Source organism: Crotalus tigris, unplaced genomic scaffold (assembly GCF_016545835.1).
Source record: "Crotalus tigris isolate CLP2741 ecotype Arizona unplaced genomic scaffold, ASM1654583v1 scf7180000024432.2438137, whole genome shotgun sequence".
In the NCBI taxonomy this organism is placed as follows: domain Eukaryota; kingdom Metazoa; phylum Chordata; class Lepidosauria; order Squamata; family Viperidae; genus Crotalus; species Crotalus tigris.
The window spans coordinates 2,065,080-2,087,937 of NW_024100599.1; the positions used below are offsets into that span (position 1 = coordinate 2,065,080).

The 22,858-nt window shown below is 36.8% G+C and overlaps 1 protein-coding gene across 15 annotated transcripts in view; it reads left to right on the plus strand.

Annotated features, from left to right (window-relative positions):
• FOXP1 (forkhead box P1) overlaps window positions 1–22,577 on the plus strand; it is a 666,111-nt gene extending 643,534 nt beyond the window's left edge. For 14 of the 15 annotated variants that reach the window (XM_039330816.1, XM_039330828.1, XM_039330827.1 and 11 more), the window contains 4 exons: window positions 2,690–2,811; window positions 5,693–5,762; window positions 11,333–11,499; window positions 18,559–18,703. In XM_039330816.1, the coding sequence (XP_039186750.1) occupies window positions 2,690–2,811; window positions 5,693–5,762; window positions 11,333–11,499; window positions 18,559–18,703 (504 nt within the window). Of the gene's footprint in view, window positions 1–2,689; window positions 2,812–5,692; window positions 5,763–11,332; window positions 11,500–18,558 lie in introns of all 15 variants that reach the window. The other variant, XM_039330826.1, reaches the window with a different exon arrangement.
• Window positions 22,578–22,858: the final 281 nt, after the last annotated feature.

A 22,858-nucleotide genomic window follows, 5' to 3' on the forward strand; every position in this document is an offset into this window, starting at 1 on the left:
TTTTTTTTTCTATTCTGGAAGAAAGCAATCTAAAATAGAAAAAAATGTTATATACTTTAACATATTTATACTTTCAACTATGTTATATAGGAAAGCTTGATTTTGTTTACATCCAGAGGAATTCTCAAATGATTATTATTTTCAAAGTTTTATTACAAATATATGCTTATATGAAGATGACTATCATTTTAGATTAGTGAAATAGCTGAATAAAAATAGAATTCTTCAGTATCCCTGATGATGGGAGTAAAGATCAAAGGAGAATAATAGTCTTTGTGCTTCTTGGCTGCAAAATTTGATCTAATTGGAAATAATTACTACTCAAAGCCAAAACATATTATAAATCTTTGGCAGAGACAGTTATTTCTGAAGTTAGCTGTCCAAGGACTAGAGTCTTTAGATTTTGGCATAGTATTATAAGGATCCATGGAAACAGTGTTATCCAGAAACACTTTTGTCCTTTCATAGCTGAGGATAGCCTAAAGATTTGGCATGCAATTACTGTGAATGTAATTCAGGTCTTCTGGAACACAGCTCAGATCATACAAAGTTTGCTTAGACCAAATTGAAATTTAGAGCAAATAAATATAAGCTCTCACTGATTTCATCTTGGAGAACTGACAGGCAAGTTATTAGGCAATTGAATATAGTTTTATTGGAAGATGAATTGCATTGATGTTGTATTGTTTTCTTTTTCTCATACATAATATAGGTTATTTTCTCTTGCCAATTATGATGTCTTCCCTCCTCCATGTACACACACATACACAGCCTTGCAATCCTGCCTTCCTGGCTATATTCCTTCTATACATTGAGAGCTATTCAAAAAAGAAAGAAATCTTCTTTTTCATTATCAACAAAAGCATTATGAGAAGGGATTGTGAAAGTCTGCATGGTTTTGTTCCTACAGACAGTTATGGAATTACAATATAAATGTAATCCCTTACTTGCTTATGAATCTGAAAATGCAGTTGATCCAATTCTATGTCCTATTCTTCCCCATCTTGCATGTGCTTCTTTGGGCACAGTACTCCTGCTGTTCGCACGCACACACAAACATGCAAGCTATCCTGTTAGCAGGTTTCTCCTGACTGAAGAACAGTAGCCTGGGAGGAAAGCTGTTGTCCATTCTTAAACATATTTTCAAAAGTGAAATAATCAAAACTGTCAGAATCCTTAGTTAGGTGGAAATGGAGGTGTAGGAATCAGAGACCAGGTTTTTTCTCATTGAAGACTTGAATTTTCATGTGTCATGAGCAGAAGTTGCTAACGAGCTTCATGGTTCCTCACCAATTTCTACCTACATAATGATAGGACTCTCTGGTGATTTATTAATGTTCTGGCAAAAATAGATGTAAACCTGTATTTGTTTGAGAACATGGATTGTCTGTTTAGCCTCTTTTGAGGAAGCAGATGTGTTACAAGAGTAAGAAAATTAGTTATGCTGTGGAAGTGCAATATGAAATGATTTGGAATCCCCACCCCTTGTGGCTCAGACTTCCTTCTACTGTTTTAATTAATATGATAAATGTGTTCTGCCTAACCTTGGTTTGCACAGTGAATGTAGACAGTCATGATTAGAAAGCCTTTCACTATGTAGATGTGAATTCGTGAATATAAGGGACTTAGCCTTTTAGGTTATTTAAACATCTGTCCATATATTTCCCTGGCATTATGCCTGTAAAATAGCCTCCCCATTGACTATTGGCAGATGTGTGTTAACAACCTATATATTCTTTGCTTGCTTTTTTTCTAATGAGTCTCAATTGTGAATGATTGTGCACCTTTAGATAGAGTTTGTTAGAAAGCTGGCCATAATCAGTTTAAACATATCCAGGGCTGTTTAAATTTCCAGGATAAAGCTATCATGAAAATTGATAAATCAAATGCTAGAGATTAAAAGAATAACACAGAAATGTAATATGGTAGAAATAAGTTTCATTATTTGTACTATAATGGATATAGTTCTCCATATGAATTCAATCTAAGACTAAATTGTGGATCATCCAGAGTTACTGGGACTTGGGTGGTATGCAAATTGAATAAATAATTTAAAAAGTCGATTAAGATTTGATTAAACTGACAACTGATGAAGTTGTCAGAAACATGACAAGATTCATAATTCTGATAACAATGCTTGAACCACAAATGATGAATATTATTGGATATTAAAATCATCCCCTTCATGGTTCTAATACAGTAATGAGGAACAGAAATTGGAAGATGTGGTAAAGGCTTTGGTTGGATTGTCATCATATTAATATATAGAATTACTTCAGATTTCTTAACTTTCCAGGCCATGAAAATATAAGGGTGTCAGCAGTTACACAGAATACAGAAGTTTTTCTTCTTTCAGAGGAGGAGATATATGTGTGTTTGTGTGTGTGTGTATTTGAACCCTATTGTTTTTAACTGAATAAAAGTCCCTGGTAATATACAAGGATAAAATTACTGTAATGTTGTATTATTGCCAAATTTAAACTATTCTTACAATTGTTGCTCCAAACAAAGCACTCAAAGGATGGTTTTCATGCTCTTTCTTTTGCAAATCTGACAAGTTATAACTATATTGTCCGGTGTGGAGGGCGGGATGAGGGAAAGGGGGACTTGCCGGCTGACAATGCTAAGACTCTTTTTCTCATGGAAAGTTTTTTTTTTCCCAATGTTTTCTCTCTTATACTTGCTGCAGAATGCAGTGCGTCATAATCTTAGCCTTCACAAGTGTTTTGTGCGAGTAGAAAATGTTAAAGGGGCAGTATGGACAGTGGATGAAGTAGAGTTCCAAAAACGAAGGCCACAAAAGATCAGTGGGTACGTCCACCATGTTTGAACTTCTTAGCCTAGCTTGGATCATGCTTACAGTTTTAACATAGAAGCTTTGGCTGCTAGATGGTGTTCTAGATCAATCCAGATGGTTTCGCCTTGGCACAGTCAAGGTGAAGTAATAAGAGAACATTTCATCACTACCATTTGTATGCCCAGCAGTCCCCTTTGTCCTTGCTTGCTTGGTGTTTGTTCTGCATCACATGCTAGTAGCTTGTAGGTGGCAATGCATATTAACCCTCACAATCCATTGGCTTAGGCTTATGGCATTTTATTTTCTTTTTGTTTTGTTCTGTTCTGTTTTTTCCTTTTCCCTGTATTTGATGTCTGTTCTGTTTCCCCGATCCCGTGCCCCTCTGTTTCCAAATCATCTCGTTTGCCGCTGGTCTTATCCCAGGGTGCGATTCGCACCAACCTCTCCCTGCATAAGTGCTTTATCAGAGTAGAGGATGAGTTTGGGTCCTTTTGGACTGTTGATGATGAAGAGTTTAAACGTGGGCGTCATATTCAACGAGGCCGTCCTCGAAAATTCTGCCCTGATGAAAACTTTGGCGAGCTTGTTACACAGTAAGAGCTTTTACTTGCTTTGTGTCTGTATGTGTGTGTGTGTGTGCTAATTTTTTTCCCCAGTTTTTTATTCTTCTGTTGCTTTTGCTTTGCATGGTGTATTCATCTCATGTAGACTTGCACTTTACAAAATAGTGGCATTGCCTTTGCTGCAATAACAGTAACAACAATAATAATAATAATAATAATAATAATTTAAATGTCATGCTTGTACATGCATTGCACTGCTTCTCGAAAATGCCTAAGTTAACATTTTATAAAATGTTTCTAAGTCATATTTGCTTCAGTGCAGGGATGCTTATATATTCTTGGTTAGCTAATGTTATAATAAACTATATGATGTTTGACTGGTTTTATATATAAATGTTTTCAATGTCAATCTTGCTCTCCTATATTCTTTCAATGCTATATATACATTGTATGTGTAGTGCTGTATATCTAACTACAGGTAACTTTCAAATATTTGAAAACTCTGTTCAAAGATTTTACTTTTTTCATGTTTTTCTGTTGACTGATTCAGAAGCACAATCTGAGTGCCAGTAAGGGATAGAATGGCCCTTCTTTCAAATTTCATATGCAGGTTCTTTCTAATATTTTCTAAACCTATAACAAATTGTCAGTGACTACTGAGTATTGCTTTTTTTTAAACTGGAGTAAAACTCGCTCTGGGAAGAAAAGAGAGGATTTCCAGTAATAGGTTTTTGAGGTTTATATTCTTAACTATTTTTTATGCTTTATGTGAAAAAAAAAACTGGTTTATAGTCATGAACAAAAGACACATTAGAGCCATGAAACTCACTTTTAAAAAGACATGCATAGGATTATGCATGTGTTAATTGCTTTTAAATCCTTTTGAAATTGATATTAGTTTTTAAATTAAAAGTTCGTGTCCATTTATTTGAATGAGTAAAACTGCCAGCATGTTAGAGCCCAACCCTTTCCCCTTTTTACAACAGTCAATATTTAGGTCCTCATTTAAAATACACAGATAGTTGTTATTATTGCATTAAACATTAGATCATCTTCTCAGTTCCTCAATGGTCAGCCCTGTAGTTATATACTATAAATAAACGAGAAAAGCAGAATTCTCAAATAGCAAAATGCTTCTGGATTCTTAACTTCTAGAAAAGGAACAGCAGGCCCTAATCACTCATGTGGACATAGACAGTCAAGATGGACATTATGATTTCATGGGACAATAATCCTAATTTTACATCCTAGGACCCCCCCAGAACATTTACAAGAGTAAATGAATTCCCCAATCAGTTTCCTGCAAGTCTGCCATTGTGAAAGTACCCCACCCATTCTCTGAATGGCTTGGACAAATGGCTGTCCAGTTTCTTCTGGAAGTTTTTAAGAAGAAACTGGACAGCCATTTGTCCGAAATGGTATAGGGTTGCCTGCCTGAGCAGGGAGTTGGACTTGATGACCTCCAAGGTCCCTTCCAACTATTATTATTATTATTATTATTATTATTATTATTATTACTATTACTATTTTTGGCTCACTGCTTTCTGATCGTTCTCATCTGAGGATGGATAATCCTGTTGGATTTCCTGCATTTTGCACAATGGGATCATTCAGTCACTCACAGAACCCATAAAGCCACACTTCTTCCTCAGGGTATTGACTGTTGTGTGTCCAGGCTCAATCACTGCTCAGGGGGAGCTTCCTTTTAGAACAAGTAAGCTTGTCTGGATCATAGCTTCCTTCCCATGAGCAATGAGTTGGGGCTGTTCAGATGCAGAAGGCTATTTTTCTTAGGTATTGTAAATGACTTTGTATTGTCCTTTCGTTATAAGATATGTAGGAAAATAATATGCCAGAAAGAATCCTGCCAATATTTAAGGGACTTGTCTTTGCTTGCTTTTCCTGTCTTCCCAAATGCAAGAAATCTAAAGGACACACATTATCTGGAGCAATACACACAGCTCTCTCTCCCTCACAGTAGAAAAAAAGTATTCTTGATTCTATGAAAAATACTCCTGTGAACACCTGCTGCACAGAGAGTTGTGAAGATACGTAGGCCCTCTACAGCAGAAAATAGTTCAGAAGACAACCCAAGGGCACTTAAAACATTTCATTATAAGTCCGATTGCCTTTTACTGGTGAAGTTCACCAAAAAAGCATTCTATTTTTCAGTTAAGTAATTTTATAAAAAAAAATGGGGAGGAAATAATAGTATATTGATGATATTACTGTATTTTGTGATGAAGGAAAGAAACTGATTTCCTAAAGTATAGCAGTTTGACTGCATTTAATTTGTATGCTTTTTCTTTTCAAATATATTTTCCTTGCACAGAAACCCTTCACTTATTAAAAACATGCAGACCAGCCACACCTACTGCTCACCTCTCAGTGCTGCTTTACAGGTAAGATTAATGAGCGTGGCAAATACACCACATAGGCATGTGTGCCTTCTGTACTCATTTCAAAATATATTAGCCTTGCTCTAATTAGATATTAAATTTTAATTCCGTTAAACTTTTTTCTTAAGTGCATAAAGCATCATAGTCCCTGGAGGCAAACACATACCAGGCTGCTTCAGCATTAGCTAGATGCTTAGCATTTTGAATATTGTGGCAAAAAAATTAAAAGTTCACTTATTAATATTTATCAGCAGTATCATAATTTCCATCCTCTTATTTCAGAATTTCACTTGAGGCAAAAATACCACAAGTGTAATTACTCTAGCACAGCTATTAATGTGCTGAATGATAGGATAGGGTGTCACATGACCTTCTATTGTTCATGGCTTTAAAGGGAAAGTAGATACCTCATCCACACACACACATGAACATATTCCTTTTTCTTCTTCAAAATATCTTCTAGGTGTATGTTTCTAAATTTTTAAATAGCCAAACTTGCTGTTATGCATGAGGAATGAAGAAAAGAGATGTCAATTTTGTGATGCTGATCTGAAGAATATTTTAAAGCCAATATTTAAGTAATCTATGTTAAGGTCAGGATTTATATATTTATAAACAAGCATTACAACTTTGTACAAACAGGTAAAAATGGATCAGTTGTGTAAGTTATTTTGCCAGGTATCAATGCTAAGAGAGATGTTTCTCAGCTAACTTTAGACTTTCATGTGTTTTTATTTTTGTATTCCTTCCTTTATTCGTGTATTTTACCACTTGGTTGTTTTATTGTTATTTCTATACCATTTTTATTTCTTAATTATTTCTTAATTAAGCTTATAATCTACTCAGCAAATTCTTGTTATTAAAAAAAAAATAATAAAGACATTGGCTCTCTTGATAAAAAATCCCCACTATTTATGAGACAGACATGGAAAGACTTAAGTAGCGTGCCTCTAGAAAAATGCTTAGATAAATTAAGATTCTTAATCTTTATTTGAACAATTTTTTTTAAAAAAAAAATAAGGCCAAGGTGGTGCTTCTTTTGAAATCGGGTCATGAGAATATATCATATTTGTAAAAATGTAGTAGAATTTCCCTTTCTAAATCAGGAAGTAGATTGATTACAAAATAAGTAACCACCTACATCTTCATTTATTACGTACTTTAATTTATGTAGTAACTTCTGAACAGCAAATGAAAGCATGTGTAAATGAAGCAACTATAAATACCATTCATTAGGATCATATTTTCCCTTGAGTCCTGCAGAGTGCAATTTTTAAAGACAAGCTTCATCTGAGGAATAGCATTAAGATTACAAGCACATTTTGCATTCATGAGGCTGAAAGCAAAAATGAAGAGATCCAGTATTCCTTCAGCTATGTGACTAATTTCAATTAACATGCTTATCATACTGAGCAGTTCATGTTTTTAGTTCTAAAACATGTGTTGTTGTCGTCATCTTTCCCATGCTCTTATATTATGTGATAATATAACATTAATTTCTGTCCTATTATAATGTCATCACTGAAAAAAACATATCCCTGCAATGGGAAGTAGTGGAATTTTCATATCAGACTCAGTACACAAAGGGGGATCAAATAAAAAATGTATATCAATAAAGGAGAATATTTCTATCTCAGGGTTGAAATGAGGGGACCTTAGTTCTCTGTGAACATTGTTGTTTTCTTGCAGATGTTTCATTACCATACTAGGGAACATCATCAGTACTAGTCATGGATAATGAAACATCTGCAAGAAAACAGCCAAGTTCAGAGAGCACCAAAGACTCCTCAAAAATCTATGTTGCACAAAGGGGATCAAATGAAAATCTACAGTCAATTCAATTCACATTATATGCTGCTAGCAATTAGCTTTATTTCGTAGAATTTATAAGGGAAGCAAAATACAGGGAAAAGTGGATTCTCTGTCCAATTGTCACTCCCTTTCTCACTGAAATTGAGAAAAGTCAATCATACGTATAAACTTGACACAATTTGAAATTGGTTTCAGCCTTGAAGGATATGAAGAAACAGTGTATTAGGGAGGGCTGTGAAGCAGTATATAAGTCTAAGTGCTGTTACTATATTAGAATGAGCTAGTTCTCATTCTAAAGAGAGAATGCCAAGTTCTCTCTTTAGTTGCCCTTAATTTGTGGCCCCACTCATTTGACAGAAGCTCTAATTTAGGGTAGCTTTTAAACCATCTTGTACTACCTTTGGTGATTTTACTGTCTGTGGCAAAAGACAACTGATGTTTTGTTTGAAGGTATATAGGCAACAACTCTTTGACTGATACATGATAGGAATTTAGCCTTCATCACCAACTGCCAGCCACGTGGGATTCCAATAATATCAATAACGCCAAGTTTCATTTTAGCATCTCCGTTCAAAGCACTTCTGCAAACACAGCTAATTAAGTAAGCAGGCTGTCTTGTTTCCTTGCTGCACAATTCAGTACACAGTAACTTTACTTGAAGGTCTAACCAACAGTATCATTCAAAGCCGAGGAAAATGTCCTTTCGTGTTTCCCCTTATTTCTTGCCCTACTTGTTAGATAGTGGGTCTCCTGTATTAGTTTCCTAATACACAATTTAGGAAATAGCACAGTTTCTCTGGGAAGCCCCTCCTTTTGCTTTTCCCCAGATTCTTCTCCCAGGAGCAGTTATAGTAGTGGAGGAAGAGAGTAGCAGCTATAGCAATACAGGTAGTCCTCAACTGATGACCATTCCTTTAATGATTATGTAAAGTTACAACAGCACTGGAAAAAATGACTGACTGGTCCTTGAACTTACAACCATTGCAGCATTCCCTTGGTGAGAATTCAGGCACTTGGCAATCAACATGTATCTCCTATGGTTGAGGTCCTCCAGGGTCATGAGATTGCCATTTGCAATCTTTCGCATACGCAAAATCAATTGGGGAAAGCCAGATTCACTTAACAAGTGTGTGATTCACTTAAATCCACAATGATGCGTTTAATGACAATGGTTAAAAAAAAAGGTTGTAGAAGTGGGTGCGACTTGCTTAATGACTGCATCTCTTGGTGATGGATGTTCCTGTCCCAATTGTAGTCGTAAGTTGAGGAGTGCCTGTACAGAAGATCAGAAAATAAAACCACGGGGATTAATAAGAGACTTCTGAACCTCTTTTTCCATCCTTAACTGCTTGTATGTTCAGCTTAGATTGCCGTCCTGATCTACAGTATTCAAATCAGTAAATTCCATACTTTTCCTAGATCAAACTAACATTTCAGAAAGCTCTCTTCTATTTTTTCTATCGAAAGACAGAAAACTCGGTCCAGAATTTTAACTCTGCTAATGAATATGCATCTTAAAGAAAAGCAGAAACCATCAAAATAATGTTTGTGAGAAGGTTCTTTTTACAATTGTATTCTCATCAAATACATGTAGCTTTTTTTTCACTTCACGACATTTCAGAAGCCATTTGGATGTGCATGTGAGAATTATCTGGAAAAGAAATTATTAGGAAAAACTGGGGGGGGGGGAAGAGTGGGATTTGGTCCTAGAGAACAAAAAAATTATCCTTAGAATTTCTAGATTAATAACTATGAGAACATCCAAAGTGTCATAAGGATTTGCCTATTACTATTTCACTGCTTCTCTCCAAAATTTGCCCTTATGCCTACCTGTTTTGGCTTTTACTAAATAAATTACTTTGCTGCAAATGCAAGTTATTTTTGTGGTACAAAGTGCATGACTTGTTATTTCTCTAAACTGATGATGTTACCTAGTTTGAGTAATGAAATGTCTGCAAGAAAACACCAAGTTCAGAGAACATGAAGGATCCCTAATTATTTCTCATACTGCCAGAAGCTTATGTCTTATATCCCTTAATTTCTCAAAATTATTTCTCTATATCTTTCATAAAAATTTAACATAAATTAAAGTTACTTTTAATTGGCCCGGATGGAGACCAAGAAAGGCAAGGAAGCCAGTTAGATGTAGTATAAAAACTAAGGAAAGTTTGGAAGAACTTCTGTGGATGGAGATATCCACGTCTGACAACTTCAAAAATCCCAAGATGCAAGACTAATCTGCAAGTGGAATTTTCTAAAACTTTCTTTTGTGACATATATCTTGATTACAGTTAGCTGATGAAGGGTTTCAGCACTCATTTTCTCTCTAAACTTTAAAGACTAAACACTTACCGTATATGCCGGCGTATTAGGCGACCCGGCATATAAGACGACCCCCGTCTTTATAGCCGGGCCGCATTCCTAGAATGTCATCTTATACGCCGGAAACTACCAGTATTTCCGGCGTATAAGACGACTCGGGGTATAAGACGACCCCCGTCTTTGGCGCCGATTTCAGCGCTCGCAGAAGTCATCTTATACGCCGGCATTTACGGTAAGTAAAAGACTTAAAGATTAAAACCCTCTAACTTTCTGTAGGAAGTTTTTCAAAGCTCTTTATCAGACTTACTTTGGGAAGAAACATAATTTGCACGTTCCTCTCCTTTGTTTCTATTGTGTAGAGTAGAATAGAATAGAATAACGGAGTCGGAAGGGACCTTGGAGATCTTCTAATCCAATCCCCTGCTCAGGCAGGAAACCCTATACCAGATTAGGATTAGCATGATACATAAAGGTAATTCTGGTTTTTACCAAGGCTTAGTGTTTGTGCAACCTTGTGCAATTAATACATTAAGATGTTGAAAGGTGCATTACCATGCATTGCTTTTAAGGATGGCATGCATGTTTACCTGTACTGGACAAGAGTGATTTTCTGGTCAGAATTGTCAGTATCACCAAGAACATAAGAACACATGTAAGCAAAAAAAACCCCAAAAAACAGATATTGCTGGGGAGAAGACAAGAATGTCTCCCTTATTTTAGTTTTGTTGCTTGATCTTTGAGCAATGAATCGGTAAATGCAAATTCCAGAATAAATGGTGATGATTTGTATCACAAGAACACTGTTTGCTGATAAATACGCCAGCATTCCTCAAGGGATGTGGGATTCTGGCTAGAATACAGCTAAGCCAGTATTACATTAAATACATAGCTTTCTACCTTTCCATTAGTTTTGCAAATATCAAATATATTTGCTTTATTGCCCATGTGGATTTTTTCCCCTTTTTGCTGCGGGGGGGGGGGAATGTGTGTCCTCATTGAAAATTACTATTTACATTAAGAGGAAAGGTGGTACTTTCCTCTTGAGGCAAAACCCAGCTTGGTAGAGAAAATTTACATTAAGACAATGTTGCAAGGTATGTGACTGTATACCTTCTTGAAAGTTTAAAACCATTCAAGGCTAAGTTAAGTATTTATTGTATTGTAGTTTATTTCTCTTAAAATTCCATTTGAATTGTTTCATGTACAGTATGTGATTGGTTTTCGTGATAGAGATGAAATTACTTTTAGATAAAAATTGGAGATGAATGAACTTTTAGCTATGCCAGTGGTGAAATTAATAATACAGAGGTTATGATTTTATCCTTTGCATGTAATGAAAAAGAAAATGAAGGTAATGTAACTTGGATGTGATGGGTGGTATATATACAGATATGTGCCTGTTTCGATGCTCTTGTCCTGTTTTTTTCCTGATTTTATAGGCTTCAATAGCTGAAAACAATATATCTCTATACACTACTGCTTCCATGGGAAACCCCACTCTGGGCAGTTTAGCCAATGCAATGCGGGAAGATCTTAATGGTGCAATGGAGCATGCGAACAGCAATGGGAGCGACAGCAGTCCAGGCCGTTCACCTATGCAAGCAATGTAAGTAGTGTGTGTGTGTGTGTGTGTGTTGTTGTTGTTGTTTCACCCAACTCTGCCCTTGCCCCACCCGCAGCTGAATTAGAATTCTGAACTTTAGAAAAGTTCAAACATTTGTTAGATCATGAATTAAAACAAGGATAAACCAACATTAATTTATAAGTTTGTGTACTACCCATGAGTATCAGTAGCATTTAAAAATGTCCAACTATATACATCACATATAAAGTTTGGAGTAACAGCAGCCAGAGCAGTTACTTAGAATATGCATCATTAAAGCTACAAAGAGATCAAGAGGAAATTCCACGTACCGCTGGTGATGTACAGGGAGTGCTCAGCTAGCAATCATACCTTTAACAAGTGTTTGACATTATGACAGAATTGAAACGTGATTTATAACCAGTCTTCACATTTAGGAATGTCATAGCATCCCCATTGTTACATGATCAAAGTTCAGCCACTTGGCAATTGGCTTGTATTTATGACAGTTGCAGTGATTGCCATTTGCAATCTTCCCAGCATGCTTCCAGCAAACAAAGCCAATGGGGCAAGTCAGATTAGTGTAATGACCACAACAAAAAAGGTCATAACATTGTGTGCTACTCATCTAATAAGTGTCTTGCTTAGCAACAGATGTTCCAGTCCCAACTGTGGTTGTAATTCAAGGACTACCTGTGTGTTCCATACTGAACACATCCCAGAGGCCAGTCAACGCACCACGTGGTTTCTTGCAGTGGGATCTCAAAATAAAGCAGTTTGGGAACTTACCATCTCTCCTTGGCCAATTTCTAGGACATAAGTAGGATCTTGGCATGTATTTTTGACAGTGATATTGCCAATTTAATTAGTTTGTTTTTTTCCAAATTAAATTCCATTTAAACAATGACTTCAGTAAGAGGAGGTAGCCATAAGCTCATAAGACTTTGTGGTGAGTTTCCCAAAACATGTGGCTGAGAACAGCAATCCATGGTACTGTTTTTATGAGAGAAGTGCACTTGGTTTTAATTTTTGCTTCCAAAATGCATTCCACATGTGCACAAAAATACGCTACTAGAAAAATGGAGAAATTGGCATACATCAGGTTCTTTCAACTAAAAACTCCTAGTTCTTAGGAGCTTTATATTAGTAGAGTGCAAAGCATTCAACATTTGAATTGCTTTAAATTTAAAATTTAACCACTGTGTTATCCCCAGAACAGGACGATTTGATAATGGAAACATTGCAGATTGTTGAAATAAACCATTTCCAGTGTTTCAAACTTGAAATGTGGCAGTTCAAATTCAGAATGATTTTAATTTGAAACATTTTACACATCCTTTATGCATATTCACATTTTTGGGGTACTCTGATAATTCTTATTTGCACTTGATTTATTAAACGATCAACATAAATTTATTTCTCCAAAAATAACAAAGTTCATTATGTATAAGCTGCTTCCGCAATAGTTTTTATTGCCAATAGTTTTTATTGTTAGGAAATAGTTTTGTCTTGTTTGTTTTATTGAACATACTTTTATTGGTCAATGACTGAAATAAAGTTTCTGTCACTCTCTGCTGTCTCATGCCAGAAAAACAATTTTGGGCAAGACTTTGGAATTATATTTCAGTCAGTTGCCAGCCCTATTTTGTTCCTTTTAACAGGGCTTTGATTAGCTGTAGTGAACGAGCTGTAGCTTAAAAGTTATAAATCAAAAGGTAGGAAAAATTAACCTGAAGCTAGTCTAATTATTAATTGTGGAGATAATTAGCATGTAATTATTTATAACAAGTTTCCTACCTGCAAAATATTTTGGGCAGAGGGTTGAGGAGAAAAAAGATTCTTGTTACTTTGATATTTCAGCATTTTAAATAAGTGTTCGTTTTGCTTTGAGAAAAAAACTTTAAAGAAGGCAATACTCACTTTTGATAATTAATTTTAACATTGTCTTTTACCTTCAAAACATTGGAACAGATTTAGCGTTTATAGAAATGGTTTGTGCAGTATTAATTAGCATTCCCAAAGTAGCCTAACATGACATTATTTTAGCACTGCTTGAATGTTTTCTCTTTAGGCATTTTCAGTCACAAATATTTTTGTTCTTCCCATGCCACGAATACAATACTGATAGAAATGCTAGGTTGTTGGAATTTTTCAAGAGTAAGGCATTTTATTTCCCAGAAATAACTCCATATTTCTTTGTCTGCCTTGTGCTTGGGCACTAATTTACAAGGGCACATGGTAACATTTCTTTCAGCTGTTAATTTCAATCAGAATAGAGCTGGAAGGGGCCTTGGAGGCCTTCTAATCCAACCCCCTGCTCAAGCAGGAGACTGCCCAGTTTCTTCAAGCAGGAGACTGTCCAGTCTCTTCTTAAAAACCTCCAGTGATGAAGCACCCACAACTTCTGAGGGCAAGCTGTTCCACTGGTTGCTTGTCCTCACTGTTAGGAAGTTTCTCCTTAGTTCCATGTTGCTTCTCTCCTTCATTAGTTTCCATCCATTGTTTCTTGTCCTGACTACAGGTGCCTTGGTTAGAAAGTTTGTGTTTCTGGACAGACAATATAATATTCCAGTGTTCAGTGCAGGCTGTTGTTATTTGCTATCTATACTTTCTATCGAGCACCTTTTACAGTGATATTCTTATTTTCCTTAATGGAGTACCCTTCCCATAAATTAAATCGTTTTTAACTGTTGTGGTACAATGAAACCGATCAGAACTTTAACACAAACTCAGATGACTGGTTAACGTAATACTAAACAAGCCTACACTTCAGCAGAAATCTTACTGTCAACCAGCCCTGAATTCAGTCAGTCAGTCAGTCCTAGATTCAATTTTCCCTTTATATATATAAAGCAGCGGTTCTCAACGTTTGTGTGACGGCGACCCCCGTCACACAAACGTTATGCGCATGCGTGGTGCCGCCCCCATGCGCGGCGCGCAGGCGCAGCGCCGCCCCCGGAGGGGAGAAAATGGCGGATCGCCGCCTTTGGCGACCCCCAGAAAATGGTCGATCGACCCCAAATGGGGTCGCGCCCCATAGGTTGAGAACCGCTGATATAAAGGGTCATTGGTGCCCACATTAGCGTATTTTCTATAGTTTGACTAGGGCAGGGCTAGGCAACCTTGGCTCTTTTATGACTCGTGGATTTCAACTCCCAGAATTGCCTACCCCTGGACTAGGGCCTCCACAGGAGTCCATGTAGAGTTCATGAAAGGGTGCCTCCCGGATCCCTAAGGGCATGTGACAGTCCATCATGGATGGACCATTGCTTTTGGAGTTTGATGTGATATGCCAAAACGAGACTGAATCATTGGATTTGACAATTTGAATGAATTGTGTCCAATTGTTTTTCGTGACTTTCTTATGTGTCAGCGATTGTTTGTAACATCTCTTCTGTGGAAGGAGATCATGTGCAGCTGCCAGTGTAATTTTGAGTACATAAGTCTGGAAACAAGAGCCATTTTTTAGCATTAATACAGTCCTTGTGAAACCATGGTTTTGGAGTACTGTTGCTTCAAGGGTGCACGTTAGATGCTAATGGAGCTTTTGGGTGAGGGTATTACCGTTCTCCAAGAGTGCATCAAGAGACTCAGTTGGTGTCAGGCCATAGTGAGCACTCTGTAGATGATCTGAGGCCAGTAGCTCAGTTATCATTTGATTTAGATGGGATGTCCACATCTTTAAGGATTAGTAGCAATCCTCTGTCATGGTTCTGACAGATGAAACTCTTCAAAGAACTTCGAGGCATTGTCTATCTTAAAGAATCTTTATTTGAGTAGCATAGCATGGGCTAACACAGTCAAAGCTAAAAACTGGATTCCCGTCCCTGAGCACGTAGTCTCAAAGCACAATTCCCTCCTCCAATTAACAGTAATAAATCACATTCTCCAATCAGTTTGAAATGCAGGCTCTCCTTCCAATTCTCAAGCCGGCCAATTCTTATCATCTCTTATTTCATTAACCTTGGTTCACACACTAAGTCCAGTATTGTTAAGTCTGTCTAAACCAGGGGTTCTCAACCCTGGCAACTTTAAGACTTACGGACTTCAACTCCCAGAAAGTCCACAAGTCTTAAAGTTACCAAGGTTGAGAACCCCGGTCTAAACTTTCATGCACATTCCTCCCCCCCCCAGCATCATCTAACTCTAAAAGTAAAACACAAGAAGAAAATGGTTGCATCTCTAACTGTTGTCAAAGCAAAAACATCCGATGTTAGCAGCGTTGACATCCTCAGTATGTATTTCTTGAGTGAAGACATTTAACTGGAGCAGGATTGGGAAATGATACTGTCAAATTTAGGCATAATTTGTCAGGCTCTAGAGACAATTATGTAATCAATAGCACTATTCAGGAGCCAGAATGAGCTAGATGAATTTTGCTGTGGAGGTTTAACCTGAAAGTTTTTTGAGCCAGGCAGAGACCCGCAAAGTTTAATGTCTGATTTTTTGAGCAACGGCTGAGGAAGAATTCTTTGTCTTCAAGGTTGTAAGCAGGAAAAACCTTTATAAGAACTCTCCTCAAAGACACCCCCCCCCCGACACTTTTATGCCTTTTTCAAATCTAGAACTATGATGTGCAAAACTGCTAACAGAATCCAAGGAGAATAACTAAGAACAATATTTTTAAAAATATGAAGCCATCGAGAAAGCAATATTTTTATGATGTAAGGATGTCATAGAATTTTATAAAGTGCTGAAAATTGTTTGCCAAATGTACAATAGCCGACCCATCCCTTGGTTTCACATTTTCTAAATGTCATTGCATCTTTCTTTTAGCAAAGAAAAGAGTTCAGTGAAGCAATCCAGAAGGATATAGAGAATTAAACATATGTTACATGTCAGCTAATACGACTACTTTGATTACTAATTTTTTAACAGAAGATTATTCTTGCACGCTACTTGTAAACATAAGGGATTCATGCTTTTTCATGCTTACAAACATAAGGGATTTCATGCTTTTCATGTCACATAAAAAGAGACAGCAAGTAACACTCCTCAGTACACTTAAGTTGTTCTTCCACTGTGCATTTATACTATCTGTACCAACACTGTCACCCTGGAGTTCAATTCAAGTATAATTCAAGAGATTATACTGAGAGAATTATTTGAAAAAGATTCTGCCTTGGTAGGAATCAGTGTGCATCTGGAGTCTTTCAAAACAATCACCTATAAATGGTAGAAACACTGAAATGCACAAATCAAAACAGTAGTGGTAAGACATGACCCAGTTCACTCTTATTTTACAATTACGGTACAGATACTATCACAGGAAGAAGCTGATTTTTGACCACCAGATTTGGCTTTCTCCTGGTCATAAAAATTATTTAGGGAGAAATTGTCTCTTCATTTTCACTCAAAATGTGTAAATGAAACTTCAGTAATTTTTTTCTTTAACTTAATAGGGTTAGCTTTGATTGTCTAAAATACCTAATGGTGCAGGTTAGCGGGTATTTACAAGACAAACTGAATTCGCTCTTTGGGTCATGCTATAATTATTTACAAGGTATTGCAAATAAAATCAAGCCTTCTTTCATAAAGGAGGACACCGGCTTATTGGCAGGGACATTTTTACATATCAAAAGCCCCCAAACAATAAAACAAGGGGAAGGTAATTTGTATTTGTAAAGGGGTTTGTTATGAATATGATTTACGGACAACATTTTTCAAAATGTTATCATGCCCATTTTGTATAATCAACCCTTGATCCCTTGTGGGTTATTCATATGCTATTCTGTAATGAGAAATTTGGCAGATCTCATCTCCTTAGTGCATCCTTAGTGCCCACCATGAGCTGAGGATCATGTTCCGCCTTGTTTACAGCTGACAGCGTTATTATTCTCATTAGGACTCTGCTTTCTTATCATATTGTTGTGTTGAGCAAGCCTTTTCCTCTCCGTTTGTGTTTCCTGGCAGGGCTTTTCTTTCCTTATTGACAGTTTGTAAAAAATATGCATTAATTTGGAGTTTAAAGCATGTATCATGGTGTCTCTTTGCTGTGTTTGCTTGAAGTTGATTAATGATAGACCCTCACTTGGGGTCGTCCTCTGGAGACTTCTCTCACAGGTTATGCATGTTAACTAGAAAAGCAGAATACACACTAACCGATGATTAGCCCAGCCTCCAGAAGCTCAGTAGGCTGATAAACCATGGGTTTGCTTTACAGATGCTTATTTCATTTATTTATCTGAAGATTGTATTAATCAGGCTAATGTGTCACTTGAGAGCATTTTCTCTGAATCCCAAGAAGAAACCTTGAGCTGCAGCCCTTGCTGTTTTTCTCTTTTGAAGCCCAAGTATTCTTACACATGCAAAGTGTTCCATTATTTGCAGCCAGGCTAAGTTTCAGAGTGTGAATTGTACATATGACCAATGAGGTGGGCGGCTGGGAAGAAACTGTATTCTACAACTGAACTGAAGACACTTTTTGGATGAGAAGCAAAACATTTTCAAGAAAAAAAAAAAAAAACAAGAAAGTCCAGCTGCCTTTTGAAAAGCACCTTTGGGGCCAGCATGACCTGGATGGTTGAGAATCTCCATAGACATGTATTCTGTAACAATTACAGTGAGGAGGGATTTCAAGTAATTTAGAAGGTTTACTCTTTTTATTGTTCTATTTGAATCAATACCTTTATTGCTTTGCTGGACAGGCTGTGTTTCCAAGTTCTCAAACATATTTTAAAAGACAGAATCTTAATTCTCTAAGATCATAGGTGTCTCGCCAGGTGGCAGCACCTGGCTGACCAGGCCTGATTGAGAATCTAAGCAAAGTCAGGCCTGGTTAGCAGTTGAAAGAGACACCTTTTCAGAACACCAAGAGTGTATTGGGAATTAAAAAAAAAAAAAATCCTGGAGCTAGTACAGCTCATCTATTCTTGCCAAAAAAACATTAGGTTACATCTATGAAATCAGTAGAAATAATCCTTGACTTTCATAACCCAGAGGTCAAAAGTTTTTTAGTATGCAGCGTTCAATATATTTGAATTGTTTAAACCTGTTTTTTTACCTAAACAGTTTTTTAAAAAAAAACAACAGTTGCTCATCCATCCTTTTTCTGTTTGTATGTTTGTGTGCTTTTTTTTACAGACACCCTGTGCATGTCAAAGAAGAGCCATTAGATCCAGATGAAAATGAAGGCCCACTCTCCTTAGTCACCACAGCCAACCACAGTCCAGAATTTGATCACGACAGAGATTATGAAGATGAACATGTAAATGAAGACATTGAATAAAAATGTCTGTGACTTTTCATTCTGCAAATGAAGATCCTGGGGAGGGACAAAAAAAATAACCGTATCTTTCAGAATTAGCTGTGAAATCTCTCCCCGCCATTGTACAGTCTGGAAGATAACACTTGGTCCATTCTGACAGCTATAAAATATGTTAACACTTAGTGCCATCAAGTATCCCATTTGGGAGTATTTTTGATTTTTCTACTTTTTGTTGAAAAACAAAACAAAGGAATTTGTACTCTGTGCATTGGATGGACTTGTTTGGTACTCGGAATTCCTACTCACAGTCAACATCAGTGTTGTAAATGTGTTCCACTAATTCCCTTATCCACAACTTGGCAGCAGACTTTGGACTGCAGATCTTCCACTATGGGACACTGAAGACATGAAGCTGAGCATGTACACATCAATTGCAGATCAAGCCTTTACCCAGATTTTAAGAATTTCAGTGGACAATATATTTGCACAGTATCGCATGTTGATTATCACTGCCTTTACTTTTTTTTGTTTTTGTTTTTGCTTCCATTTGGGATGGGGAAATCTTTTTGAGTGTGCGTGTGTGTGTATACTAAAGGGTTAAAAGAAAAAAAACCTTTTTTTTAGTGTATAGCTTTAATTTTTGTTTCTCCTAGTTCTCCTATACATTTTTAAGTTCTGACCTCAGGCCTCAATTGGCCAGGGCCTTTTGAGGCTTAATGTTTTCTGTACTTTTGTGATGAATGTTAATAGGTGTGTTTATTATACAAAGCTGAATGTTCTTTGAATTGTTTGTAGTTCTTTTTCTGCCATCCATTCCAAATTTCCTTCAGATGCCATTATGTTTTCTTTAGCTATGGAAAACATTCCATTTTGGACTATATGCCCCCCCCCCTACACACACACATACACCCGGCTCTGGGAAAAGTTCTAAAATGCTGCTGTGACCTGTGCAAAATTATCTTATGACAGAAAGAAAGGCAGTAATTCAAGAGTGAGAATGAAAGGCAAGCCAGCATCAAAGCTGTAGAGTGTGATTCTAAAGTCATTCCACAGACTGTCTATGTTTGTGTGTGCTTGTGTATACACATGCACATAAAACCATTGTTTGTGGGGGTTTTCCCTGTTGGTTTTTCCTTATATGCAGCAATTGTGAATATTTAGAGAAACAGCCCCTTCAAAAGTGCACACACCCTACAGAAGTTGTGAAAAAGAAGTGTAACTGTGTAAGGCTTTTGTGCGTTTAACTTTTTTAAAATAGGTTCCTGGGCTGATCAAATATTTCTGAAGTATGTTAACACATGTACTATTAGATTCTTGTTTGCCCACATGCCTCATTGGACATTATTCATGGTGGTTCTTCCAAGTTAAGTTGTTTGAGATTTAATTGGTGGCATCCATCAGTTTAAGTTGTTGCATTTAATTCGTTGGGAAGGCAATAAGGTCCATTAGTTGTTAAGTGTTAGTAATTTTGCCATTGCAGATAAGATCATTACACAATATCACACCAACCAGTATAAAAAACAAACAGTCTGAAATCTGTGGGTAAACCAGATGCGCTGTTTCACATCAACAGTCTTCAACAGCAAGAGTGGGCAGACAGCTGCGGTTCAAATGTTGGTACCCCTTGACCACCAAACTCCTAGTGACTTCATTCTCTAACCACTTTTCAAGTAATTCACTCATTTATGTCGGACTATAGCTTTTAATTTCAGAAGTCTTTCTGATCTTAATTTATATTCTACTTTGTACCCTTCTCCCCTAAAGTTACCAAAGATATTACACAAAGTAAATTATGTTCTCTGTTATATGCTTTATCTTATGAAAGCCAAATATCCTCTTATTGTTGATCAAAGGAGGCTAAAGAATTACGAAGCAAATGACAAAATAATGGGCTACAGCTAACCTGAGAAGGAAAACTGCTCCTTTATTAAAGTATAATTTAGAAGACCAAGTAGATGGCTGAACCAAAGTTTTTGCTGTTGTCGTTTTGTTTTGTTTTTTCTTTACAGTAACCAAAAGTATTTCTGTAAAGAGAGAGCTTTTTAGGCTGAAGTTAGAGAATGAGACCTTGAAAAGGGCACCATTTGATATTGAGGATATAGGAGGAGAACTTACGCAAAAAAACTAGAATGACTTGAAACTGAGAGAGTTTACATGAAATACGAAAGAGCACTCGTGACTGAAACTGAACCATACCATAATTACTGAAGAAATTGTTGGTATGCTTTTATTTGGGGTTTGACCTATTCACTTTTGCTAAAAGCCAATGCCAAGGCAATTTCTTTTTAACTTTGCTTACCTGTGCCCAAGATTTGAGAATGACTGTGATGATGGTTGTGTTGGTCTCTGCCCATCCCATTTCATTTTGGGTTTTCATCTTTTTTTAATATGGTAACATCCCTATTTCTTTCTAAACTTTGGTATCATTCAGGCCAATGGGGGAGATTTGTCATTAAGTTCAAAATAGCAAATTGTTTTTAGCTTTTTTTTTTTTTTTTTGCCAACAGTGAAATATGTAAAGCTCGCTTTCCCCCCCGAATTCTTTTTTTAAAGGAGGGCAGCCTGTAAGTCATTTGAAATGTTTTGAAACACACCATATTCAGGCAGCTCCATAATGTGCAGGCCATAACCAGAGGGACATAACAAAAAATACCTGTCCCTGTGGTTCAAAACTGAGTGGTTTTGCTGGTTAGCTTGGTATTCAGAAAGGGGATAAAAATCTGGTAGATTAGTTCATTCTCAGCATGTGTAGCTAGACATGAGTAAAGATAACAGCATGAGAAACTGTTAGTACGCATACCTCAGTTCAAACTGTTAGGGAATGAGTAAAAAAAAATTACATTTCACTCAATTGCACTTAGTTGTATGTCTTGCATGCATAGACTAAAGACTGTAGCAAAATTTTAAAAAAAGAAAAGAAATTTTTTTTTAGGAAAAAAAAAAACCTACCATACCTTGCAGGTATCACTGCCCTGCATAAGAACCAAGAGGAGATCTCAGGCTTTACATCAAGGAAACTACACTATTTTTTACAAATTTCTGATTCTGTGTCCCTTTGGATCATAACAATGGTTCCTCAGGGCTCGGGTTTATTATGTTGTACATATATAGCCCAATGTGTCTCTTGTGAACCCGTTTTGTCTTTTGGTGGGTGGGGGTGGGTTGGCAAGGGGAGACAAGAAAAGGGGGGGAAGACGGTCCTCTTTTTTTTTTAATAAAAAAAACATTCCTCCAAAGGAATTAATGCAGATGTTTGTCAAAACACCTTTTGCTTTTTGTGCAACTGCTTTATATTAACCGTACTTTTGACAAATGCTTTGGGGGAAAAAAAACCTACTGTATGTAATGGAATTGCGGAATATGCTGCACATGTATTTCATTTAGTTACCCTTGCTTTAAGACTGTGGGATGCCATTTGCTGACATGTGGGAGAAAAATCCCAATTTCCTTGTTTTTATTTGGTAATTCCCCCCCCCCCTTGTTGGCTTCTGAACTGTAACATAGTAGGCAGTTTTTTTCCCCTCCCTCTGTTACAGATCAAATCATGTTTGTATAAGTTTGTTTCTGAGATTTTGTTTTTTGATATATATATATTTTTTGTTGTTTTTTTGTTTTTGTTCTCATGCTAGTTGTTCTTTAAATCCTTTCTCCACCTTTTGTTATTCCCATCTCTGCCTATCTGGGTGTCCTTAAACAAAGAAGAAAAAGAGAGTTTCAAAAGTTGTTTCTTTCCTGCTGCAGTAAATACTTTGCATGATGATTTTCCCAGGTCACACTTTCGAAGCTTATCAGTGAAGTAGTGATTAATAATGGAAAAGTGTCAAAATATCTGAACTTTTGTATAAAATGAAATACTTTACAAGGTGCCAAGATGTAAAGACAGTTTGTTACATGGGTTTTGTTTCTGTTTTCCTTTTCTCTCAGAAAAGCGAACGTGACAAAAGGAGTACCACATATCAGGTGAAACTGCTGTTAGGAATGAGTCAAAGCCTACCTTATCATCCCTCAGTCCTTTCTGGGCTGCTTCTGCCTTCTTTCTTTGCCATTCTGGCCAGACTGCCTTTACTCGGGGTGGGTCTCCTGCTGCAGCACAGGTGACCGAAAGGTTTTCCTGACCAGGTGGATACCAAATAGGCAGCAGATTTGCAGACTCCTGCTCTGTTTGTAGATCTCCAG